The 19,189-nt window shown below is 43.0% G+C and overlaps 1 protein-coding gene across 1 annotated transcript; it reads left to right on the top strand.

Moving 5' to 3' along the window:
* The first annotated feature begins 593 nt into the window (after window positions 1–593).
* Window positions 594–15,558, top strand: LOC310910273 (SERTA domain-containing protein 2-like). The gene is made up of 3 exons (XM_083862761.1): window positions 594–1,371; window positions 4,343–4,461; window positions 11,978–15,558. Exon 3 carries the CDS (start codon window positions 11,982–11,984, stop codon window positions 12,837–12,839), a length of 858 nt encoding a protein of 285 aa, XP_083718887.1. The 5' UTR covers window positions 594–1,371; window positions 4,343–4,461; window positions 11,978–11,981; the 3' UTR covers window positions 12,840–15,558.
* The last annotated feature ends 3,631 nt before the right edge of the window (window positions 15,559–19,189 follow it).

Here is a 19,189-nt window from a genome sequence, read left to right on the forward strand (position 1 = left end):
TTCAGCTCTGTCTCTCTGCCCTTTGCCCCTGCATGTGGGTCAGGCCTTGCACACTCCTACCCCTTCACCAGTGCCCATCAGGAGACACAAGGGTTAAAATCTGTTGGACCTGAGGGTTTAAAAGAAAAAATCTCCTTTGCTGAATAACCACAAAAAGCAGCTGATCTTTCATCAAAGCTGTAGTGTATCTCCACCAGACAATTACATATGTTTCTGAAGCATTTGTGAGACCAACACGGACCCTTGTGTGTGAACTTGGTCTGTGCTCACCGTTAATGTAGGAACCCGTCTGTGCAAATGTCCTTAAGTTTTGTTTGGTTTTAATGTCCTAGAGATTGACTCTTTCAGAGATGGGTTTAGATCAAGCAGCTTTTTGGGGATGCACCAGGTAACCAGCCCATGGCAGGGTTTGACAAAGGATCAAAATCGATCTTTACAAATACTTCAATGTCAGATTTTGAAATCAGGTTTGTACAAACACTCGTGCCAACGTAACCTGATTACGCAAATGCCCGTGAAAAGCAAATACGAGGTTTGAGCATGGCTAAAACCATCTTTGAAGAAAAAAAAAAAAAAAAATCAAGTGAATATTCATGGGAGAATTGTGCAATACTTGACGTAGCTCTAGGGCTGGTCGGGAGACGCGTGTGCCTCATTTCCCAACAGCCCTGGCACCGGGCGCTGTAAAACGCTGCTCTGTGGAGGCCCTGGGCGTGTCTTTTACTGAAATTTGGTAGTTTTGGTCACAGACGGACTGCGAGGTTATACAAAAAAAAAAAAAAAAAAAAAAAAAGGCGGGGGGGGAAGGGATGACGGGGGTGGTTGTGGGCTTGGGTCCGGGCTGGCCGGTGGCTCCGCGGTGGTTTCAAGGCGCAAAGAGCGGCGGCAGCGGCGGGCGGAGCAGCGCCGTGCGGGGCCGGCCAACCTGGGCCCGGCCACTCCGCCATCCCCGGCAGCGCGGGCGGGGCCGCCCCCGGAGCGCCGCGCCGGGGGACGCGGGACTCGGCGGCGCCCGTGTCCTCATTGGGCGAGCCGGGCGCTCTGCCCCGCCCCCCCGGCTCTCCCGGCTCTCTCATTGGGCGGCGCCGCGGGTCCAGCCGTAGCCCCGCCTCTCCGGCTCGCCGGCCAGTCAGAAAATGGTTGCCGGGCAGGTTGAAAGGGCCGCCGGCCAATGGGAGGGCGGGCAGCTGGCGCGCGCGGCGCACGCAGCGCCCCACGGCGGGAGCGGCGGGCGGAGAGAAGGGCGGAGCGGAGGTGCCGGGGCCAGGCGGGGGTGGCGCTGCCTCCGCCTCCTCCCGGCCCGAGTCCCAGCCCCGCCGAAGGGAGGGAGCTCGGCCGGCTGCGAAGGAACCGGGGTTCCTCTGCTCCCAGGTGGGACGCCGGTCGGGAGGCGGCGGGAGGGCGCGGGGCCGGGAGCCGGGGGCAGGGGAGGGCAGCGGCCCTGACGGGGTGACGGCCGGGGGCGGCGGGAGGCCGAGGCGGGGGCGGCAGGAGCCCCGGCGGGGCGGGGGGGCCCTGCCCGTGAGGGGCGGAGGGGCAGCCGGCGGGGCGGTGGGAGAGGAGGAACCGCGGGGACAGGTGGAGCGGACGGTGGGCCCCGGGGCGCTGCGGTGCGGTGCGGAGCGGAGGGACGGCGGCCCCGGGGAGCCGAGCTGGGACCGGGGCCACAGCGGGGCCGGGTGCGGGCAGGGCCGCCCCGGGGAGCCGAGCCGGGACCGGGGCCACAGCGGAGCTGGGAGCGGGCACGGCGGCCCCAGAGAGCCGGGCTGGGCGCGGGGGGAGCGCCCGGAGCGCGGCCGGCGGTGGAAGTTGTTCGCGCAGTTATAATTAGCCCGGCCGGGGTCTGAGCGGGCCGGGCGGAGGAAGGGGGAGGAGTGTAACTTTTCGCAGCTCGGGAAGCCCAAGGTTGTCTCTGGTTACCGCTGCCCACGGCCGCGGGCGGGGGGGGCGGGACGCCCGCAGGAAGCACCGACGCTCCTTCCACAAAGGCCAAATGGTGGCAGGAGCCGCGGGAGGGCGGCAGGAAAGGGCTTTCCCTGGATCCCAGCGGCTCCATCCTGGTACTCCTGGTCGCTGCCGTTTGCTCGTTGCGACTTGTGTATAAGCCGCAGTTACATTTTTTAATAGCAGGTTTTGTTCGGCGTAGTAAACGTATGTGTTAGTCTGGGCTACGAGCAGGTGGATGGGACTGGAGGAGCATGAGATTGGTCTTCATGCATATTGCAGATTGAGCTCGCGAATAGATGCAGTTAATAATTTCTGCCCTAGTTAGGCCTGGAATTTTTCAAACTGTGTTGGAATGTTCGTTTCTAAAAGCATCATAGGTAGGAGCCTTATGCAGTAGTTTTCCACTAAATTTTTGATGTGGCTAAAATTCCGTAGTTCAGGCAGCTAACTGCAATGTGGGAAATACCATTAACATTGAAATGATGCTGTAATCCCCAAATTCTAAAGTGATCCCTAAACATGTACTACTAGGAAGGGAGGACAAAATCTAATCCACTAGAGATACAATTCATAGTGATTTGCAGCTACTCTGTGTCTTCTATAGTTGTTTTTTTTTTCTCCTAACAGATTATAAAAACTAAACCTAATAACCTTGGTTCTGTACTTCTTCCTGACACTCAACCCAGTGTGAAATCATACAGGGCAAAAGTCAAAACATCCACAGTTACTCCTGCAGGAATCCTTTGAAGTATCTAATAAAGAAATTAAATTTGAAAACTTCTTGACTTCATCTCCTTCTAGCAAAATATTGGACTTCTAAAACACAAGTAACAGTGCTATTTTTTTATGCAGTGCTTCTAATTTTGTTGGGTTTGGGGTTTTTATAGCTAAGGCGCTAAACTCTAAAACGTTTCAGCATTTTACTCTGCTTGTTAGCTTTGTGAAGTTGTTTTCGCATTAAAAATCCTAAAACTCTAAAGCATGTGTCTTTATATTCAGTGTATCAAGAATGCAGTGACTGCACACCTCTCCCTGTGACCAAACAAGTACATTTTATTAAACCTCAGTAGTGACCATATGAAGTGCTGCTGTTTCAGAGCAAATAGGTCATGAATCTTCATTTGTCTCTTTGGGGCTTTTTTAAAAAATTACTTATAGATAGCTTGGATATCATACTGGGAAAGAAGTCAGCTTCGAGGAGGAGGAGGAGGGAGATGTTAATGTGTTTGCTGCTGTGGGTTAGATTTGCCTTGCTGAGGTCACGGGCATTTTACTGCTGTTTTACTGCATCTTTACAGTTCCGAGGTTCTGTAAGCGGAGGAGCCCTTTGGTAGCATCAGGCTATGAGTTGCTATGTAAGATGAACTGTAGGCGTTTACTTGCCCGTCTGTCTGAATGTAAGATTGCCTTTCACTACGTATTATTTTAAGATTTGTGAAATAATGTGTGAATTCTTGATTTTTTTTTGATCACAAGGACTGTGTTTATGTGGGTAGTACTGATCCCTGCTCCTGCGGTGCATTTGTGAGGCGGTTTGCCGTAGCTGGGTCAGGTGTCTGTGTGTGTGATGTGCACAAACAGGAATGTCACATCCAATCCTGGCTGCAGGCTCTTAGCCCCTGCAAGGGCTTTAATTCTTGGAATTCATAAATTCGATTCTCCAGGTGGAGGTGAGACCTCAAGAGCATGGATCGTGCGATTCCCTCCACATTTCCCAGCCTAGTCCATAGTTTACTGTCACTTCAACCTTTTTCACATTTCCCAGTTTCCAATGCCTTGAGCTAATCCATGATTTAATCCATGTGGTTTCTAGCCAGACTGCAGATATTGTTATATCAGGGGTTGGATGGAAGTGGTCCCACACTGAAATTAGACACAATCGTAGGACACCTTGTCAGCTGTCTTCTCATACTGGTTTTGTGTATGCTGAAAAAGAGGAAAGTTGGGAATTAAACAAAAATCTAAATGCTTTGCAGCCTGTAAGCATTAGGGGTTAATTCTGAAATGTAGTTCTTCACAATGCATGGTATTCTCTCTCCTGATTATGTAATTTTGGAGGTGATTACAATTGTAAATTGGTGTTCAAAAACTTGAGGAAGTAGCAGTGTGAGTCCTTATCCTAAAGCCTGACACTTAGAGGATCAGCATTCTGTAATACTCATTTATGAAAGTTATTTCCACATGTATGTTCACAGGTGAAACTGTTAGGTCCTCTTATTTCAGTGGATTCATGAATTTTAGGGGGGTTTACCCATATTTACCTGCTTTAATAGAATTTAGCACAAATCATTTAGAAAGTCGTATTGAATTGTGTGCTTAATGCTTCTGGTTTAAAAGAATAAAAACCACCACATCATAATTAATACTCGGGTTTTGTTTTGTTTTTCCTCTTAAGTCGCATCATCCTACCTCGGTGGATGGCTTGGCCTCTGGGATAGTTCCAGACTCTTGGATGACCACATTTTATGCAAAATCCAGAATCTTCCTGCCTGGACTCCTTTCTGTTTTCTAAGGGTAACTACTTGTATGATTTTATGAAATTGTATCTGATATGCATCAGGCATGTTCCGATAACGGGCTGCAGATGTTACTTGTGGATTAGAGTGCTAAACTGAAATGTACCTTTAAAAAATGGGATATAGAATATAAAGTGAGGTGAAAACTCTTTGGTTTGAGAATTCTGAATTTCCATTACTATTTTTTCCTTCATAAGGGAGAATTAGTCAATAAAGCACATTGCCTTAAGATCACATTTTTCTTGGAAATTGCTTAATTAAGACTTCAGTCTTATGGCAAGATCCACTGTTCAGCTGCTAAAATTGAGTGTTGCCATTTTGTCTTGTGAGAAGGTGAGACTTGGGATACTGAAGTAAAGTTGTGTACTACGAGAGAAAATTCAGTGATTTCTGATTTGGTTACTGAAAGAATAAATGCACAGTCTTCTATCAGGAAAAGAGCTTTTTTTCTTGTTTGCTTTTACTGTTAATGGTCCAGTGTTTTCAGTTAAAGTGGGAGTATGCCAATTTTTAATATTTAACAAGCTATAACTTCCTTTATTAGTAGATCTTTTAGATCACTGTAACCCTAAAATGTGTGTCAGTGTTGTGTAGGTGAATGCATCTGGTATCTCTGTTTGAAGCAAATATGGGATTGAGAACTGCTCAGTTGACTAGAATAAGCTGTGAAGAGGTCTGTCTGCATTAGCAGCTCTAAGGATCCTTTGTCTCTCCAATGAGATGCTTTGGTAGAACCATGGTGGTTCAATTCTTGTTTTCTTTATGAGTCTTATGTTCTCATTTAATTATAGTTTAGTTTTAATATGGGAGTTTCTAGGTTTAGTAGCTCTTGATCATATATTAGCTTTTGCCAACTAGTATAGATTTCTTTGTTTAAATGATTCCAGGCCCTTCTTCTACTAAAAAAAAAAAATCTGCCCAAAATCCCTGGAAAAACCTTGCTAAACACACTCTCCTTAAAAATATACACATGACATGAGCTTTATTAATAAATGTGGAACAAGATACACAAGTGACAGACAAGAGTGATAGTAGTTTAGTTTGGGGGTTTTTAAGGATGAAAGTTTCTCTCTACTGAGCCTGGAAGCCACTTGTTTTAGCTGTAGAAGGTACAGACCCTAACAGAGGAGTTCCTTCTCCAGGGTGAAATGCCATGCTCTGAAACTTAGCTGCCACAGTTTGTAAAGCAAAGCTCTTATCAGTGTTTTGTGAAATGGAATGGGAGTAAGGAACTTAGAAAGATGTCCTTAAGTGCAGGAATTTTTCAGATCCCAGTAGACATAACAAAAACAGGTTGTTGTGGGGACTTTCAAACTAACTTTTAAATCAAGGTAAAACTTACATCCAAGTGCTTTCTAAACATAATTTCAGCTTCTAAAATATTCGTGTATGTTACAGCTTTATTTTCTACTTCCACACATAGTGAATGACAGTGGGAAGGTTATTATTAATTCCAGAATAATTCTGTGCTAAACTCAGTCTTCCTCTCATTCCTTTCCTGTACCTAATGAATGCTATTCAGACTATATGTGGGGAAATGTGGGGAAATCCTTAGGTGTGGGGTTTTTCTCTGTTTTGTTTTCAGGGTTGGTGTGTGTGTGTTTGTTTTTGGGTTTGTTGTTTTTGTTGGGGTTTCTTGAATCTGAACAGCAGCATATCTTGGTCCTATGTTCCAGTCACTTTGTACCAGACCGTGGGTGTGTTATAGGTCAGAGTTTGTTGACCAAAAAGTTGACATTAAGTCTTCTTTCTTTGAGCAGCTATTTTCTGGTAATTTCTGACTCTTGTGTAGAAGTTGTTGCATAGGAGTTTAGGTATGGGAGTAAGCTGGTAGGACTGCACTCCTCCCTGTATGCACACTTTTAGTCACTTGTGCCTTCCCCAGCAGTTACTCATCTTGGCTAAACTGGGGCAGTGCTGAGGAGGGGGTGGGGAAGCAATGGACTTAAACACACTTTTGTATATTTAAAAGTATCTTCAGATCTAAACTGCTTTTTACTTTGGTGTTTCCTAAGGGGTTTAGTTTTTCCCTCACTTGCTCTGGCTAACAGCTGAGGAGGAGTGTGGGGAGCTCCAGCATTGCTGGGGACCCCAGATCAGAGATGTTCTGTGTGCTCTGACAGCTTACACTGTTATGTAAGGCGTGTCCAAGTGATCAGCACTAAGCCTGGATGGGAGGAAGGGATTTGTGCTGTGTCTGTTAACTGCACCTTCAGCCTTTCCATTTTCTTGTGCACTTCCTTCTGCATGAAGTACAAACCAATAGCCAGTCCAGCACTTAATTAAAACTGCTCCTGAAGGTGTGTTGCCTAAAAATGTATGTCAGGTAGGGGAATTATTGTCATTAGAAGTAGTATGCAGCATACATAGAATAATTCTGGGAAACAGCTGTATCTGTTGGGGTGTTTGCCTTCCTTTGCACTTCTGCAGATAGATGTGTGCTTGTGAGATGTGTCCATGGAAGAGAGGGGAGAGCAGAACACCAGGTTATCAGCCAGCCTTGGTCAGTCACTAGCACAAGTCTACGGCACAGAGAGACTTCTGTCTTTACTCTTACGTGGTTTCTACAGCTATGAGACAAAGGAGACTTGGAAAGGGAATTGCCCAAATTACAATAGCAAGAAGTCTCTAATTTTGATTTTAATACTTAAGCTGCATTACTGCAAACTGGACAGGCAGCTTTCACTCATGAGGTGCTCACACACCTACAAAGCAGGTATTTTTTTCCTGTAAGAAAAAGTAGTATTTCAGACTTTGAGACAGTCTTGGGCTGAAAAATGCAGCAGTGTGGCTGTACAGAAAGGATCAAACAAGTTTGAATTTATTAATACTCTAAAAAGAAAAGCCAAAAGGAACTACTGTGAATTCAGTTATCTTTACCTGCATAGTGAAGCCCAGGTACTTTATTGATGATCTTGCTATTTAAACATATTTTGTGGTAAATAAATAACTATTGTGTAGTTTAATACAGTGCTTGTTTTGTGCATGAAAAGTTTGTGTTCAGACCATACTAACCCTGGCAGTTGTGTTTGATGCACTCATTATTTTTGAAGCTGTTCTCTACTGAAAATTAAAGGTCTGAGAGGTCCTGAGTTCTAAACATTGTTTAACTTTTCTCTTTAGTTCTTCTCCCTCATCTTCCAAAAAAGTTTTTAAGTAGTAGTTTGCTCAGATAGAAGTAATTGAAGGTTTTCACATGTTGCATTATTCCTTGAGAGTGTTCCCAGCTGTACTTCCCAGCCATGTGTCAGTGGCAGCTGCACTGTCAGACCGTGTGACAGATGGAGCTGAAATGGTGGCACGGGCTCTGTATTGTCCACAACACATCGCAATGTGAATTTTTCTTGGTAGCCTGGAATGTTTCTCCTGAGTAGCTGCACCCTGACCGGGCCTGTTTGTTTGGTATTGTGTGGATTTGCCAACCAGGGATGTGCCTCTTCCCTCCCAAGTTTTTTCAAACCCCGGGATGGTGTAGGATTACAGTGCTTGGACGCTTCTTCCCATCTTAGCAGGGAGGAGTTGCTGTGAAATGTCCTCCATGGAAGGCTGGAAGGAACTGAGGAACATGCTGTCAGGGCAAAATTTCTGCATAGACTCCATTGTAGTTCAGTGATGTGTAGAGAGTTTGGTGCTCCCAGATACTGAGTTCACTTTGCTTCCTTTTCTCTGTATCTGAAAAATTATTTTCGTTTAAAAAGCATTCTGCCATAAACGGCCTGTGGCTCAGTTCGCATTACTGTAATGAGAGAGGATGAGAAAATGCCAGGAAAAAAGTTGAGATGTGTTGCTCCTCATTGTTACTGTTGTTTTTCATGACAAAAGATTCTAAAATAGATCATCTGAGTGGAAAAAAAAAATCTATTGTGGAACCTTTTCAAGTTCAAGAAAAGGGTGACTTAGAGCTTGTTGCTTTTATAATTGAACAGCTATGTACTGACCTCACATTTGAAGTTGGCATAAACTTTTAATTTTTATTCAGTTTATTTACTTACAAGTTGCAGAGTTATCAGATTGGCACATTCCAAAATCTTGTTACTTGGTCCATTTTTTTGAGATGTGAGTAGGTTCCTGGAATTAGGCTGGAGTAAGGAGAGTGCAGTTTCTGGAGAGACTCTGTGCTTTAGTGTGCCCAGATTGTGCTGCTCTGGGCAGGCAGCTGGGGGTTTGTGTGTGCATGGCTGCTTGTTTGCCCTGCTACCAAAAATTGAAGTGGAATAAGCACTGCATAATTAAATAATGCCATCAGCATCTTCTACTGCAAAGTAATGCAGCAAAAGAGAGCATCTGTCTGAATTTTGGGTTTGGGGTGAGGTGTCAATATGCAGTGCTACGAAGAACAAGCTACTTAGAAAATACAGAGTAGTTTGTTAAGGATCTGATCCCGTCAGAAATTCTTGTGTTAGAAAGTAAAGCAAAAGGCCTGATAAAATGTAGATTAGCTGCTAACAAAGGGGCTTTGTGTCTTTTGTAGGTCAGCAGCTGAGTGTGTTTGACAAGAACTGAAATTTAATGTCTCCTGTAGCAACCATGACACTAGTCATTTTTAAATCCACTGTACCAGTGGTACTCTGGTTTTTATTAGCCTTTTCCAAATTTTTGTGTAACCTCTGAAGTAGTCTAGCTCCTGGAGGGAGAGGAGAGGATATTTCCTGTTAGGAAATAAAATCAGTGTTAGATGGAATTTCTAAAAGTAAGGTAGTACTATGTTTGTTTATTTTAGAAACAGATCTTGAGAGTGAGGAGTATGTTAAGTAGAAACATTTTGAAGTTGGAGCAAATAGTGTTTCTTGCACTTCATTTTTATAGTCAAGTGCTGTCATGCTCAAGCATTCTTACATATTTCTAAAATGCTCTGGGACAAATTTTATGAAGGCAATTTGAGGAATCAAAAGAGGGGTGTCTGCCTATATGAGCATGAAGTATTTAGTCTAACTAGACTGCTGGTTGAATCGAAAAGTAAAAGATGTCATATTAAGTTGGTTTTGTGAAATTATACATCCTTGCATATCATAGTCTGCTTGCTCTTTAAGCTTGATTACAGAATTGAAATAATAGCACATTATTAAGATGTTAGGAATTAACATCTTTTATATAATTCAAAGAGATAAGAATAGTATGTCCTGTGTGTCTAACAAAGTATAAATATGTATTTTAAAAAGATACTAAAAGCAGTAAATTATCAAAACCAATTATTCTGAATGTATGAAATGTCAGAATTGTTGTTCCCTGTGTGGTCATAACTTCATTCCCTTATGGGTGTAAATTTTGGTCTGTTTAATTAACTGAGTGAAAAAAACAAACACACAAATCCAACTAGTGTCCAGAATGATGGTACTTAGTGAAGAAACAGCTGTTTTGATGCATAATTTTTGTTCTTATGGTGATGCTATGAGGTAATCCTTGAGGTAGTACTCAACATTTAAATGCAACTTAAAATAGAGAGTTCACAATTTTATTGTGAGTTTAGGATTTGCATAAATGATTGTCTTCATGACAAGTGTTGGTATATTTAGCAACAGTCTACTTGTCCTGCATAAATTTTCCATGGTTTGTGTCAAAAATGATCAGTTACTGACAACATTGTCAGTAGTTTGAGGATCGTTGATACGCATACTGCCTCCCCAGAATACTTTGTTATTGTATTTTGTGGCTGAAGTTTGTATCCAGATTTGTTCTGATTTTGTTGTGATGGAGTGCTGGGTACTGGCTGGGTCTGTTTGCTCCTAATGGGGTGCTGGAGTGGGAGAGAGATACATGATCAGTGTGGGAAGATAACCCAGGTGAACAGCACACCAATCCAGACACCTTCTGGTTTTTAAAGAGATTCAGCTGGTGCTCTGGCAGTTTAGCAGAAAACTTCGGAGAAAAACAGAGTTTCAGAGTTAAAAAATCATAGCAGTGATAAAACTACAAGTAATTAAAGTTTGTTGCTGTTTCAAGAGTGACTGTGTTGGTGAACTGAAGATAGACCAGACTATTCCCTGCTTAGTAAAAATGCAGTCCTAGGACAAGTTGAATTTCATCCAGATAAGTCCTTAAAAAACAAAAGTGTATACTATTGAGAAGTCTGACACCTCAGCTCCTGTAGCAGCTGTTTACTCTCGCTGTGTCTTGCTGGGGAAGATGCACTGCTTGCTTGCTTTCTGTTCCTCCAGAGGAGCTGAGTTCTCCAACAGCCTTCTCTGGGCAGATGGATGTAGCCATGGAGCCCTGCCATGCTCCCTGCAAATCTGGAGAAATCCTGAAAGTAAAAGAGGCTTTATCCTGCTGCCTTCTCCTTGTCCCCAAAAGTCTAGCAACAGGCGAGCAGCTGGCAGCTGCGGCCATCAGCTGAGCTATTGCTGGCAGCATCCAGTGCTCACATGAAAAGGAAGTTGGGAGGCCCTCGGCAGCATGCAGGGTCTGGATCTTTGTGCGTGAAGGAGCTGCCCTTAATCTGCCACTGGTGCCTGATTTATGATTGCTTAATTTTTTCTCATAGTTGGAGAACGAGGTGTCTGTATTCATGGACATTTTAGGATATGTGTAACTAAGATTTTACCAGTGGTTTTTGTGCAGAGTATACTCCTTTTCTGTATTTATGTGAGTGATTGCATAGGGCTTGTTTCCCTAATAAAATTTTTCAGACTTGGGATGGTAATTGCAAAGTACCCAAGCAGGTATTTGTTTGGATCACTTATATTTTAGGTGTGTGTGTACAGGTTTTTGTATCACATTGTTCTAGACCGACTTTATTTCAGTGCAAGACCACACAAAGCAGAATGAAAGCAACTAAATTCTAATTTTTCCTAACTATTTTACCAGAATTGGTCACCTTTAAAATGCTGTTTGATAGCTTCCTGCCTGACGTTCTTCGTGTGAGGTCAGTAGCAGTTGTGAACCATCAGCCATGAGCACCAATTGTCTCTCTGTGGCCTCACTGGCCCGGCCAGATTTTCTCCCACAAACTACCAAGCTGTGGAATGGATGTAAGGATCCCATGGGAGGCCCTGCTGTTGGTCTTGCTGTAAAACAATTTTGGGTCACCAAAGAAAAAAAAAAGAAGAATCAGTCCTATGTAGAGCATAGAGTTCTCAGAGACACTGAAGAAGACATTAGAGTGCCTCAATGAGATGAAAATGGGTGTTAAAAACTAGCTTGAAATCTTACCTGCTGTACCCAAGAATGAATGTTAAAATGGAAATTATGAAATGTTCTGTAGAGTTATTTGATCTTTAATATAAGCATCTATTTCATTTCATGTGGGCAGTCAGTTATACTTAGAAGTCTGTAGCTTTTTAAAAAAAGTTAGTATGTTTCTTCCATGTTTCCTGTTTAGAAAAGAAGTTGCCATGAAACAGTGTAGCTGGAAATTTCATCTTTTCAATGGAAGTAGTAGTGTGTAGGATTTCTTTCTGTCTCTTGATGTTCTGTGACATCAAAAATTTCAGCTAACCAATATATTGTACACTTCAGGGTTTTCAGAATTGTCTCTTGGGCCTGCCCACGGTTAATTCATAATTTCTGTCTTCCAGGTTCATGTTGGGGAGAGGCCTAAAGCGCAAGCTGAGTGACTATGAGGAGAACATGGCTGGTCTCTCGAGTGCCTTTGACTCCAGTCGAAGTCTGCCCTACCCCCTCAAGAGGCAGCTGGTGCTCAACATGTGCCTCACCAAGTTACAGACGTACAAAATGCTGGTGGAGCCCAACCTGCACCGCTCCGTCCTCATCGCCAACACCGTGCGGCAGATTCAGGAGGAGATGAGGCAAGAGAGCAGCCAGCAGCCAGTGAATATCTGCCCTGGCATTGCTGCTGCTGCTGCTTCTCACAGCTACACAGGGATGGAGTCACCTGGGATTCCCCTTCAGTTGCCTTCAGGTGTTGGTCAGCAGGAGTCTCACTGCTGTGACCTGCGGTCTGTAGAAGACCCGATTGAGAACAGCCTGCTGATTGTTTCAGACGACGACATGTCATCTGCTATTTCGTCTATTCTGAAGGATTTAGACTTTGTAGAAGATATAAGCCCACCTACTTGTCTGGTTCCTACTGGAGATGACCAGCCAAAGTTTCCAGAAAATACTGGTCTGAAACTAGAAGATGATAGACAGGATTTGAAGGGAGCTGAATGTGTGTTTGGTTCCTTTGAGATTTCAAATTCAACCAGTTACTTGAAGGATTTGGCAATAGATGACATTTTTGAAGATATTGACACTTCAATGTATGATTCAGACTTTTGTTGCCCTCCCTTAATGCCGCCCAGATCACCATCTCTTGCTACAGAAGAACCATTGAAAACCTTCCCATCTTGTAATTCTTCTTCAGCAAACAACATTCAGATCTGCAGAACAGATCTGAGTGAGTTGGACCACATCATGGAAATTCTGGTTGGATCCTGATACTTGTTTTACCCAAAGATACTTTTAAACTGCCACTTTCATTTGGTTTCAGGATAAAAGCCACTGGAATAGTTGTAAAGAATTCTTTAAAAAGCAAACTAAATAATAATTTGTCCGTAGTAGGATTTTCTAAATAATTCCAAAACTTATAAACCAAAAAAGTGGCAGATTTTTTTTAAAAAAGAAAATTATTTATCAGAACTGTGCAATCATCATTTTCCTTCCAGGGTGTATGTGGAACAATGGGCACATACCCTCATCACCCCTCATGCCTCTTTCAATAAACTTTTTTTATGTGCAATTTTTAATTTGACAGAAGAATTTACATGCAAAGCAAATTTCATATGAGGTGATCTTTTACAAAGCCTCCACTTTATTTTTAATATCAGAGTTTATGCCAAGCTGGCATCTGTCAAGTTGCAGAGTTAGATTGTGTGGATTGCAGACATGTTACTAGAGATGGGTATATTTTAAAAATGAGACACGCTTTGCTTTCTTTTGGTCAGAAAAGCAGATCAAGACACTTACCAACAAAGTCTCTTGCATTTTCTAAAGCATTCAGAACTATTTATTTTTGTAAATTTTATAGTCTTTCTACATTTTACTACGTTATTTCATCATAGTTCAAATATAATGGACTTCTAGTTGGATGTGTTTAGCACTACCTCTGAGCTGAAATGCTTTAACTCTTTCCAGTGCTTCATCTGAGACTGCAAATCTTTTTTTGTTTCTGTTTCTTTCTGGGGGAAAGTACTTCTAACTCATTAAGTTGATCCTTTGACAGTGACCTAGCTGATTTGTAAAATCAAGGGTATTCAATGTTTAAAAACTTTTAAGTATTTACAAATTAATTTATATGTAGATTGTGCAATTTAACATTTTTCTGTCAGTATTATGTGCTTAGATTTTGAATAATCTTGGCGTTCTTTAAATTAAAACTTACTATGTACAGGTAGCTTTTTATTCTCTTTTGGAAAACACTGTCCTTCAACCCTGCTTTCACTACAAATTTTAAGATGATTTTTTTATGTGCAATATTATTTAAAAAAGATACACATTTGTATACCTGGCATTGTGGGAAGAAACACTTCAAACTTAAAACCTCTAGCACCTTTGGAGGATACTCAGCCAACATTTCTGCATCCTTTCAGAAGCCAAGCTGAGGACACTGAGAACACATCACCCACTGCTGTGACAGCCCCAGGAGCACCATGGGGCTCTGGGGAGCCAGTGCTGGTCCCTCTGTCCCTCCCAGGGGCTGGGGCCTCCTGGGCTCTGGAACCCTGGAGCTGCTCTCCTGGGTGGGGCAGGGCTGTTTTTATGCAGATCCACAAACACACTGCTCAGCTGGAGATGAGATTTGCAGTGAGAACTGTTTTTCCATCAGGCAGTTTGGGTTCTGTGTTTCAGCCTGACCCGAGGTCTAGATGGATCCCTGCTATCGTCTTCTGAGTTTCACGCTTGCACATTACTTTTTGGTTTGGGTTTTGTTATTTTATTTTTTTTTCTCCTTTTTTAATTATAAAACTTTTTCTTTGTATTTGAAAGCTGCAGCACCTGTCTTGGAAACTTGCAGTTGTAAAACCTTTGCTTTGGTTTCTTTGTATTTTTTGGGTTTTTGTTGTTCTGCTGAGACTTTTTATGAACGGAGCGTTGGCAGAGGGAGAAAAAATGTTGCCTGTGTGTTGCATCTCACAGAAGTTGAAATCCTGGCCCTGTTGAACGGGCCAGGGTCTCACCTGGTATTCCTAGTCTTAACTGATGCTGTGGCACACCTACCTTGTGCAGAGATCTCCATTTTTTTACTGTGACTCTCTTGGTTAACAGTTAGCTGCCGACATAATTTGGTATCCCAGGCCAATGGAGAACCATTTCAGGTCACATCCTTGCAGCCATCTGGGTTGTTTAGCAACCGAAGGGTATAAATGTATTTATATGCATATATTGTATTGATTCTAATATAAAAACTTCTGATCTAAAGCATTTTGAATTGCTGGATAAAGGGATTTGTTTGAAGAGTGTATAACTAGTTCTCGAAGAGGTACAGCTTCGGAATGTACACAGATTGTGCATTGTGTATAGACTACTCTGGCTTTCCTCAGCCTCTACTTTTGTATTAAAAATATGACTGAATAAATCCTTGAAATATTAAGGGCCTTCTGCACTGTGATGAAACAGAGATGCGGTTAAAATGTCTTTAAATTCAGTGATGAGGGATGAAATAAAAAGACTGCATCTAATCTCTTTTTGCATTGAAAATATGGAATGTTACTATGCAGTAAAGATATTTTGGTATGAAAATTGTATCATATAGCAAATAGTGAACACTTAATAAATCCACTTACCTTGCAGTCTCTGCAGAAACAGAAGAGAAGACAACTTGCTTTTTGACATTTCTGTACTAAAGGTTTTTGTATACTGCAGCAAAAGATTTAATTGTTGGTAGATCTTTTATCAACAATTCAAAATGCAATTTTTGTACAAGTCCTGCCTACAGAGCTCTGTTTCTAATTGGTTGCTTGTGTCACAGTGCCAAGATCATGAGCTGGTGTGTAATGCAGTTCGGTTATGTTTGGAATTATGTGCAAAGGGAAGTTTAATTTTTAAATATGCACAAACTAATTTTAAAATCCTTCCATGTAAAATGAAGTTAGAGGCTAGTTGTGGTGGACCTATTTATTGTATGTTTGGAAATAAAAGCCACAGTTTTGCATTTAAACCAGTTATATTTTGGAGCCTTCACTATGTGACTGTTTTAAAAACAAAGCGTAAAAAAAAATATCTGACACCTTGCCACTTTTTCTTTGGTCTTTCACTCATACAGACATAACATGTTCCTTAGGCATTTGCCCTTTTCTTCCTTCTCCACCTGCCCCCTCTCCCCCATCCTTTGTCCCTAGAAATACTAAACACTTTACACATCTCTACAGAAATTGCACAGGCCAGGCCCCATAACAGGGTTCCACATGAGGTTTCCATGATACCCTGAATGATGGATTCCTTTAGGGAAGCACCATAGCTTGAGCAGGGTGTCTCCAAAGAGGGACTGTGAACCCTGAAATCCCTGGGCAAGAATAATAAGGTTTGGGATCTTCGTGGTGTTTGCCCCTTGATTGCTCAGTGGTTGTCTTACACAGCACCTCATCCTCGCAGCTTGGGAGCCTGAGTTTGGAATCTTCTGATAATGTTTACACTCATTTACCACAATCCATATGTTTTCTCTACATCAGCTATTCATCTCCAAGGTGCAGCTTTGCTCTGGCTCTTAAGTTTTCATTAAAAAGCACTACACCCTCACACCCCCTTTGTAACCAAAGACGGGATGGCCCACTGAGGGTTTTTCCAGCTGGTGGGGTGGGGGGATTCCTACTGGGAGCAGGTTACCTGTGTTTTCAGCACTGAGCTGTCCTCTGGGCTTTGTCTGCAGTGCCCTGTGAGGTGCTCCTGAAAGCAAGTGTCACATAAAAGTGTCCTTGACACACATAGCGACTCTTCAGACCCGTGTGCTTGTCAGGCTGGACAAAAGCCCTGCCACTCTGGGCTACTGAAAGGCAGCTTGTACGAACCAAACCAGCAGCTTCAGGTTCAGAGGTTTCCATCCTCTTCCTGTTGTAGACCTCTAAAATGAGATCCTCACCGTTATGCAATGAACTTTCAGGATATAAATTGAGGCAGAATCGCCATTTCCCCTCTTTAAGTGTTTAAATAGAGACAAACCTCTTTATGTGCCTTTTTAAGAATTATGTCAAGTTCCCTCCATTTTAAGGGGAAAAAAACCATATCATACAGAGTGAGGCATAACAGAGCACTCTCCAGCAACTTTCACTGATGAGACTGCCCTGGCTGCTGCTTACAGACTTCCTCCTCCCTTTGTCATGAAGCCTGCTGACCACAGTGTGAAAAGCACAGGTCTGGAAGGAACTGCACAGAAATCCGGTGGTGTGACCATGGTGCCATCAGCTCCTGGACTGACTCATTCCTGAGGAAGCTGCTACGGATGCTGCAGCACAGGGCTGAGCCTGAGCCCGTGGCAGCAGAAAACGCTGCCTTTTGAGGGTGTGCTGCAGTTCAGTGTTTAAAGAAAATATTTTTGAAGCTTTCAGAGCAAGCTGAGGCTGTTTAAAGGTGGTGTAGGTTTTCATACGCTCGCATCGATTTTAGCCACGCTGAGAGATCTGAACTTAAAAGCATTCAGAGCAGCAGAGCTCAGTGCAGTGGTGCTTCTAACAGCTGGCTGGGGAGGTCTGGGTGCCACCCAGAGTGCTCTGTCCAGCTCTGTAATCTGTGTGCTGGAAGTGACACTTCAAAAGACTAATTTTCCAACACAAGCAACAGTAAAATATACAAAATTAAATAACCTATCTGTTAGTTCTGTGAGGAAGATGAATTATAAATTAGCAGCAAAACTAATTTTGAGCTGTTCAAAATCAATGTTAAAAGTGAAGCATCAAGCTCTGAAGAGGCAGAAGTGTGTCTGTAGAAGTGTGTGTTAATAAAGCAGATGTTTGGGGAATCTGGAGGATTTTTGGCATTTCAGGATTTGCCCAGCGTTCACAGGCATCTCGCCTTGATTGAAAAAAAGCAAAAAATGTTGCAACTTCATTCCATACATTTTTCACTCATCAGGGCCTGCTTACTCCACCCAGCAGAGCACTAAGCCAGGCTGGCTGTGCTCTGGCATCCAGGCTGTGCTGTGGGAGGCAATTTAGGAGGTTCTCAGACATGTTTCAGTAGAAGGAGCAGAAATTTCTCTTTTGAATCTTCCAGAGTGAATCTCAAAAGTTAAACTTGGATCCACAAGGAAATTTGGGAGTTAACAATTAATTTGAATGTAGCTCAGTTTTAGGCAAATTCCATTTGTTGTCTTAACTGGAGTAGGAGTATATTCCAGGAAGTCCCATTTTAAAAACTATTAAAGCTCATCTTCATAATTTAAAAAACCACCAGAGTGCTTTTAAATCCTGTAAAGACCTTGCATTTTGAAAAAAAAAAATTTACACCTTTAAAAGATTTGTTTTTCACTCTATTTTCTGCATACGCAACCAATGGTGGGCTTATAGTATGGTTCAAATCATTGTGGAGTCTGACTGTTCCCCCTCTTTTCCTTGACTCTTTTAAAAATTATAATAATTAATTAAATTCCACATTTTACAATATGCATTGAAAAATTTTCAGTCTTTTACCATGAAGTTGGTTTGAGTTGGTGTTTTTTTTTTTTTTTTTTTTTTTTTTTTTTCCGAAGGAATGTTTACAGCATTCCTTCCACAAAGGAAGCATTTCAGTAATTACACTACTGATTGGAACTTTGTAAAACTTTGTTCTATGGCTACATTTTCCTTCCAATATCCTAGCAAGAAGAAAGAGGCATTCCTGTCTAGCTCTGCTGTCCAGAACTCCTGCCTTGCTCTCGTTTTCACCTTTCCAAAATCCTAAGCAAATGTCAGAAGTCTGTGGTATTTGCTCTCCGCAAACACAGAGTACAGTAACACGTTTAGTCCATCAAAACTCAGGATTCCACAGCTGAGAGCTCCTAACTAAGACAAGAAAGGGTGAAACTTGTAGCTGAAAACCTGCCGAGGCACAAAGTGGTGTCTCCTCTGTGCAGCTCTTGCAGAGCACAGGGAGCTGGTGCCCGTGGTGCAGGCGTGCCTGTGGGGACACAGCGTGTGCTGGCACCCTGGGCTGGCTGCCAGGGACAGCAGGAACAAGGAAATGACTCAAGGAAACCCACAGCCCACTGCGTGTGTAGGACACGTCACAGGCGCTTCCGGCACCCCTCGCTTCCCAGGAGAACCACGGAAGGCCAGCCCACGTTTTTACTATGAAATTTGCTTTAAAAGGGTTGGTTACACTTTGTTTGTCTCCCCTGATCTTTTGGCAGTCGAGAGAGTTCAGTTCTGTCTTTGTGGGTACCCCCAAATGTGCCTGGCATGTCCATATTCTCTTGGGGGCTGGAGGGTTGCCAGAACTCCCCACCCTTGAAGCTGAAGTGAATTACTTTTGCCATTAAAATTTTGCCAGTCTTTTCCCCAAAATGGTGAATTTGTTCATCTCAGATTGGAAATGAGAGTTACGAGGTCCCTCAGTCGTCTTTTGCAGCCAGTGCTCACAGGCAGTGAGGGCTCAGGTGGCCCAAAGTGTCTGTCCAACAGAGAAACACCTGGAAGGTGGAGCCCATCACCTTTGGAACCCCAGCAGTTTGCTTCCCTGCTGAATCACAAGGGCTGAACCCTTTTCTCTTTCCATTCTGTACCTTGGACAGGGCTGTAAAATCTGCTAATATGAGGGAAAGATGATGTATTCATCCTTCTCCCAGAGTGACAGTGCAAAACTTCTTTTGATACATTCAT

This window comes from Zosterops lateralis, assembly GCF_965231275.1.
Source record: "Zosterops lateralis genome assembly, chromosome: 6".
In the NCBI taxonomy this organism is placed as follows: Eukaryota; Metazoa; Chordata; class Aves; order Passeriformes; family Zosteropidae; genus Zosterops; species Zosterops lateralis.

What these genes read in the sequence shown, in the direction of transcription:
- LOC310910273 (XM_083862761.1), top strand. Translation starts at nt 11,982, where the DNA reads ATGTTGGGGAGAGGCCTAAAGCGCAAGCTGAGTGACTATGAGGAGAAC.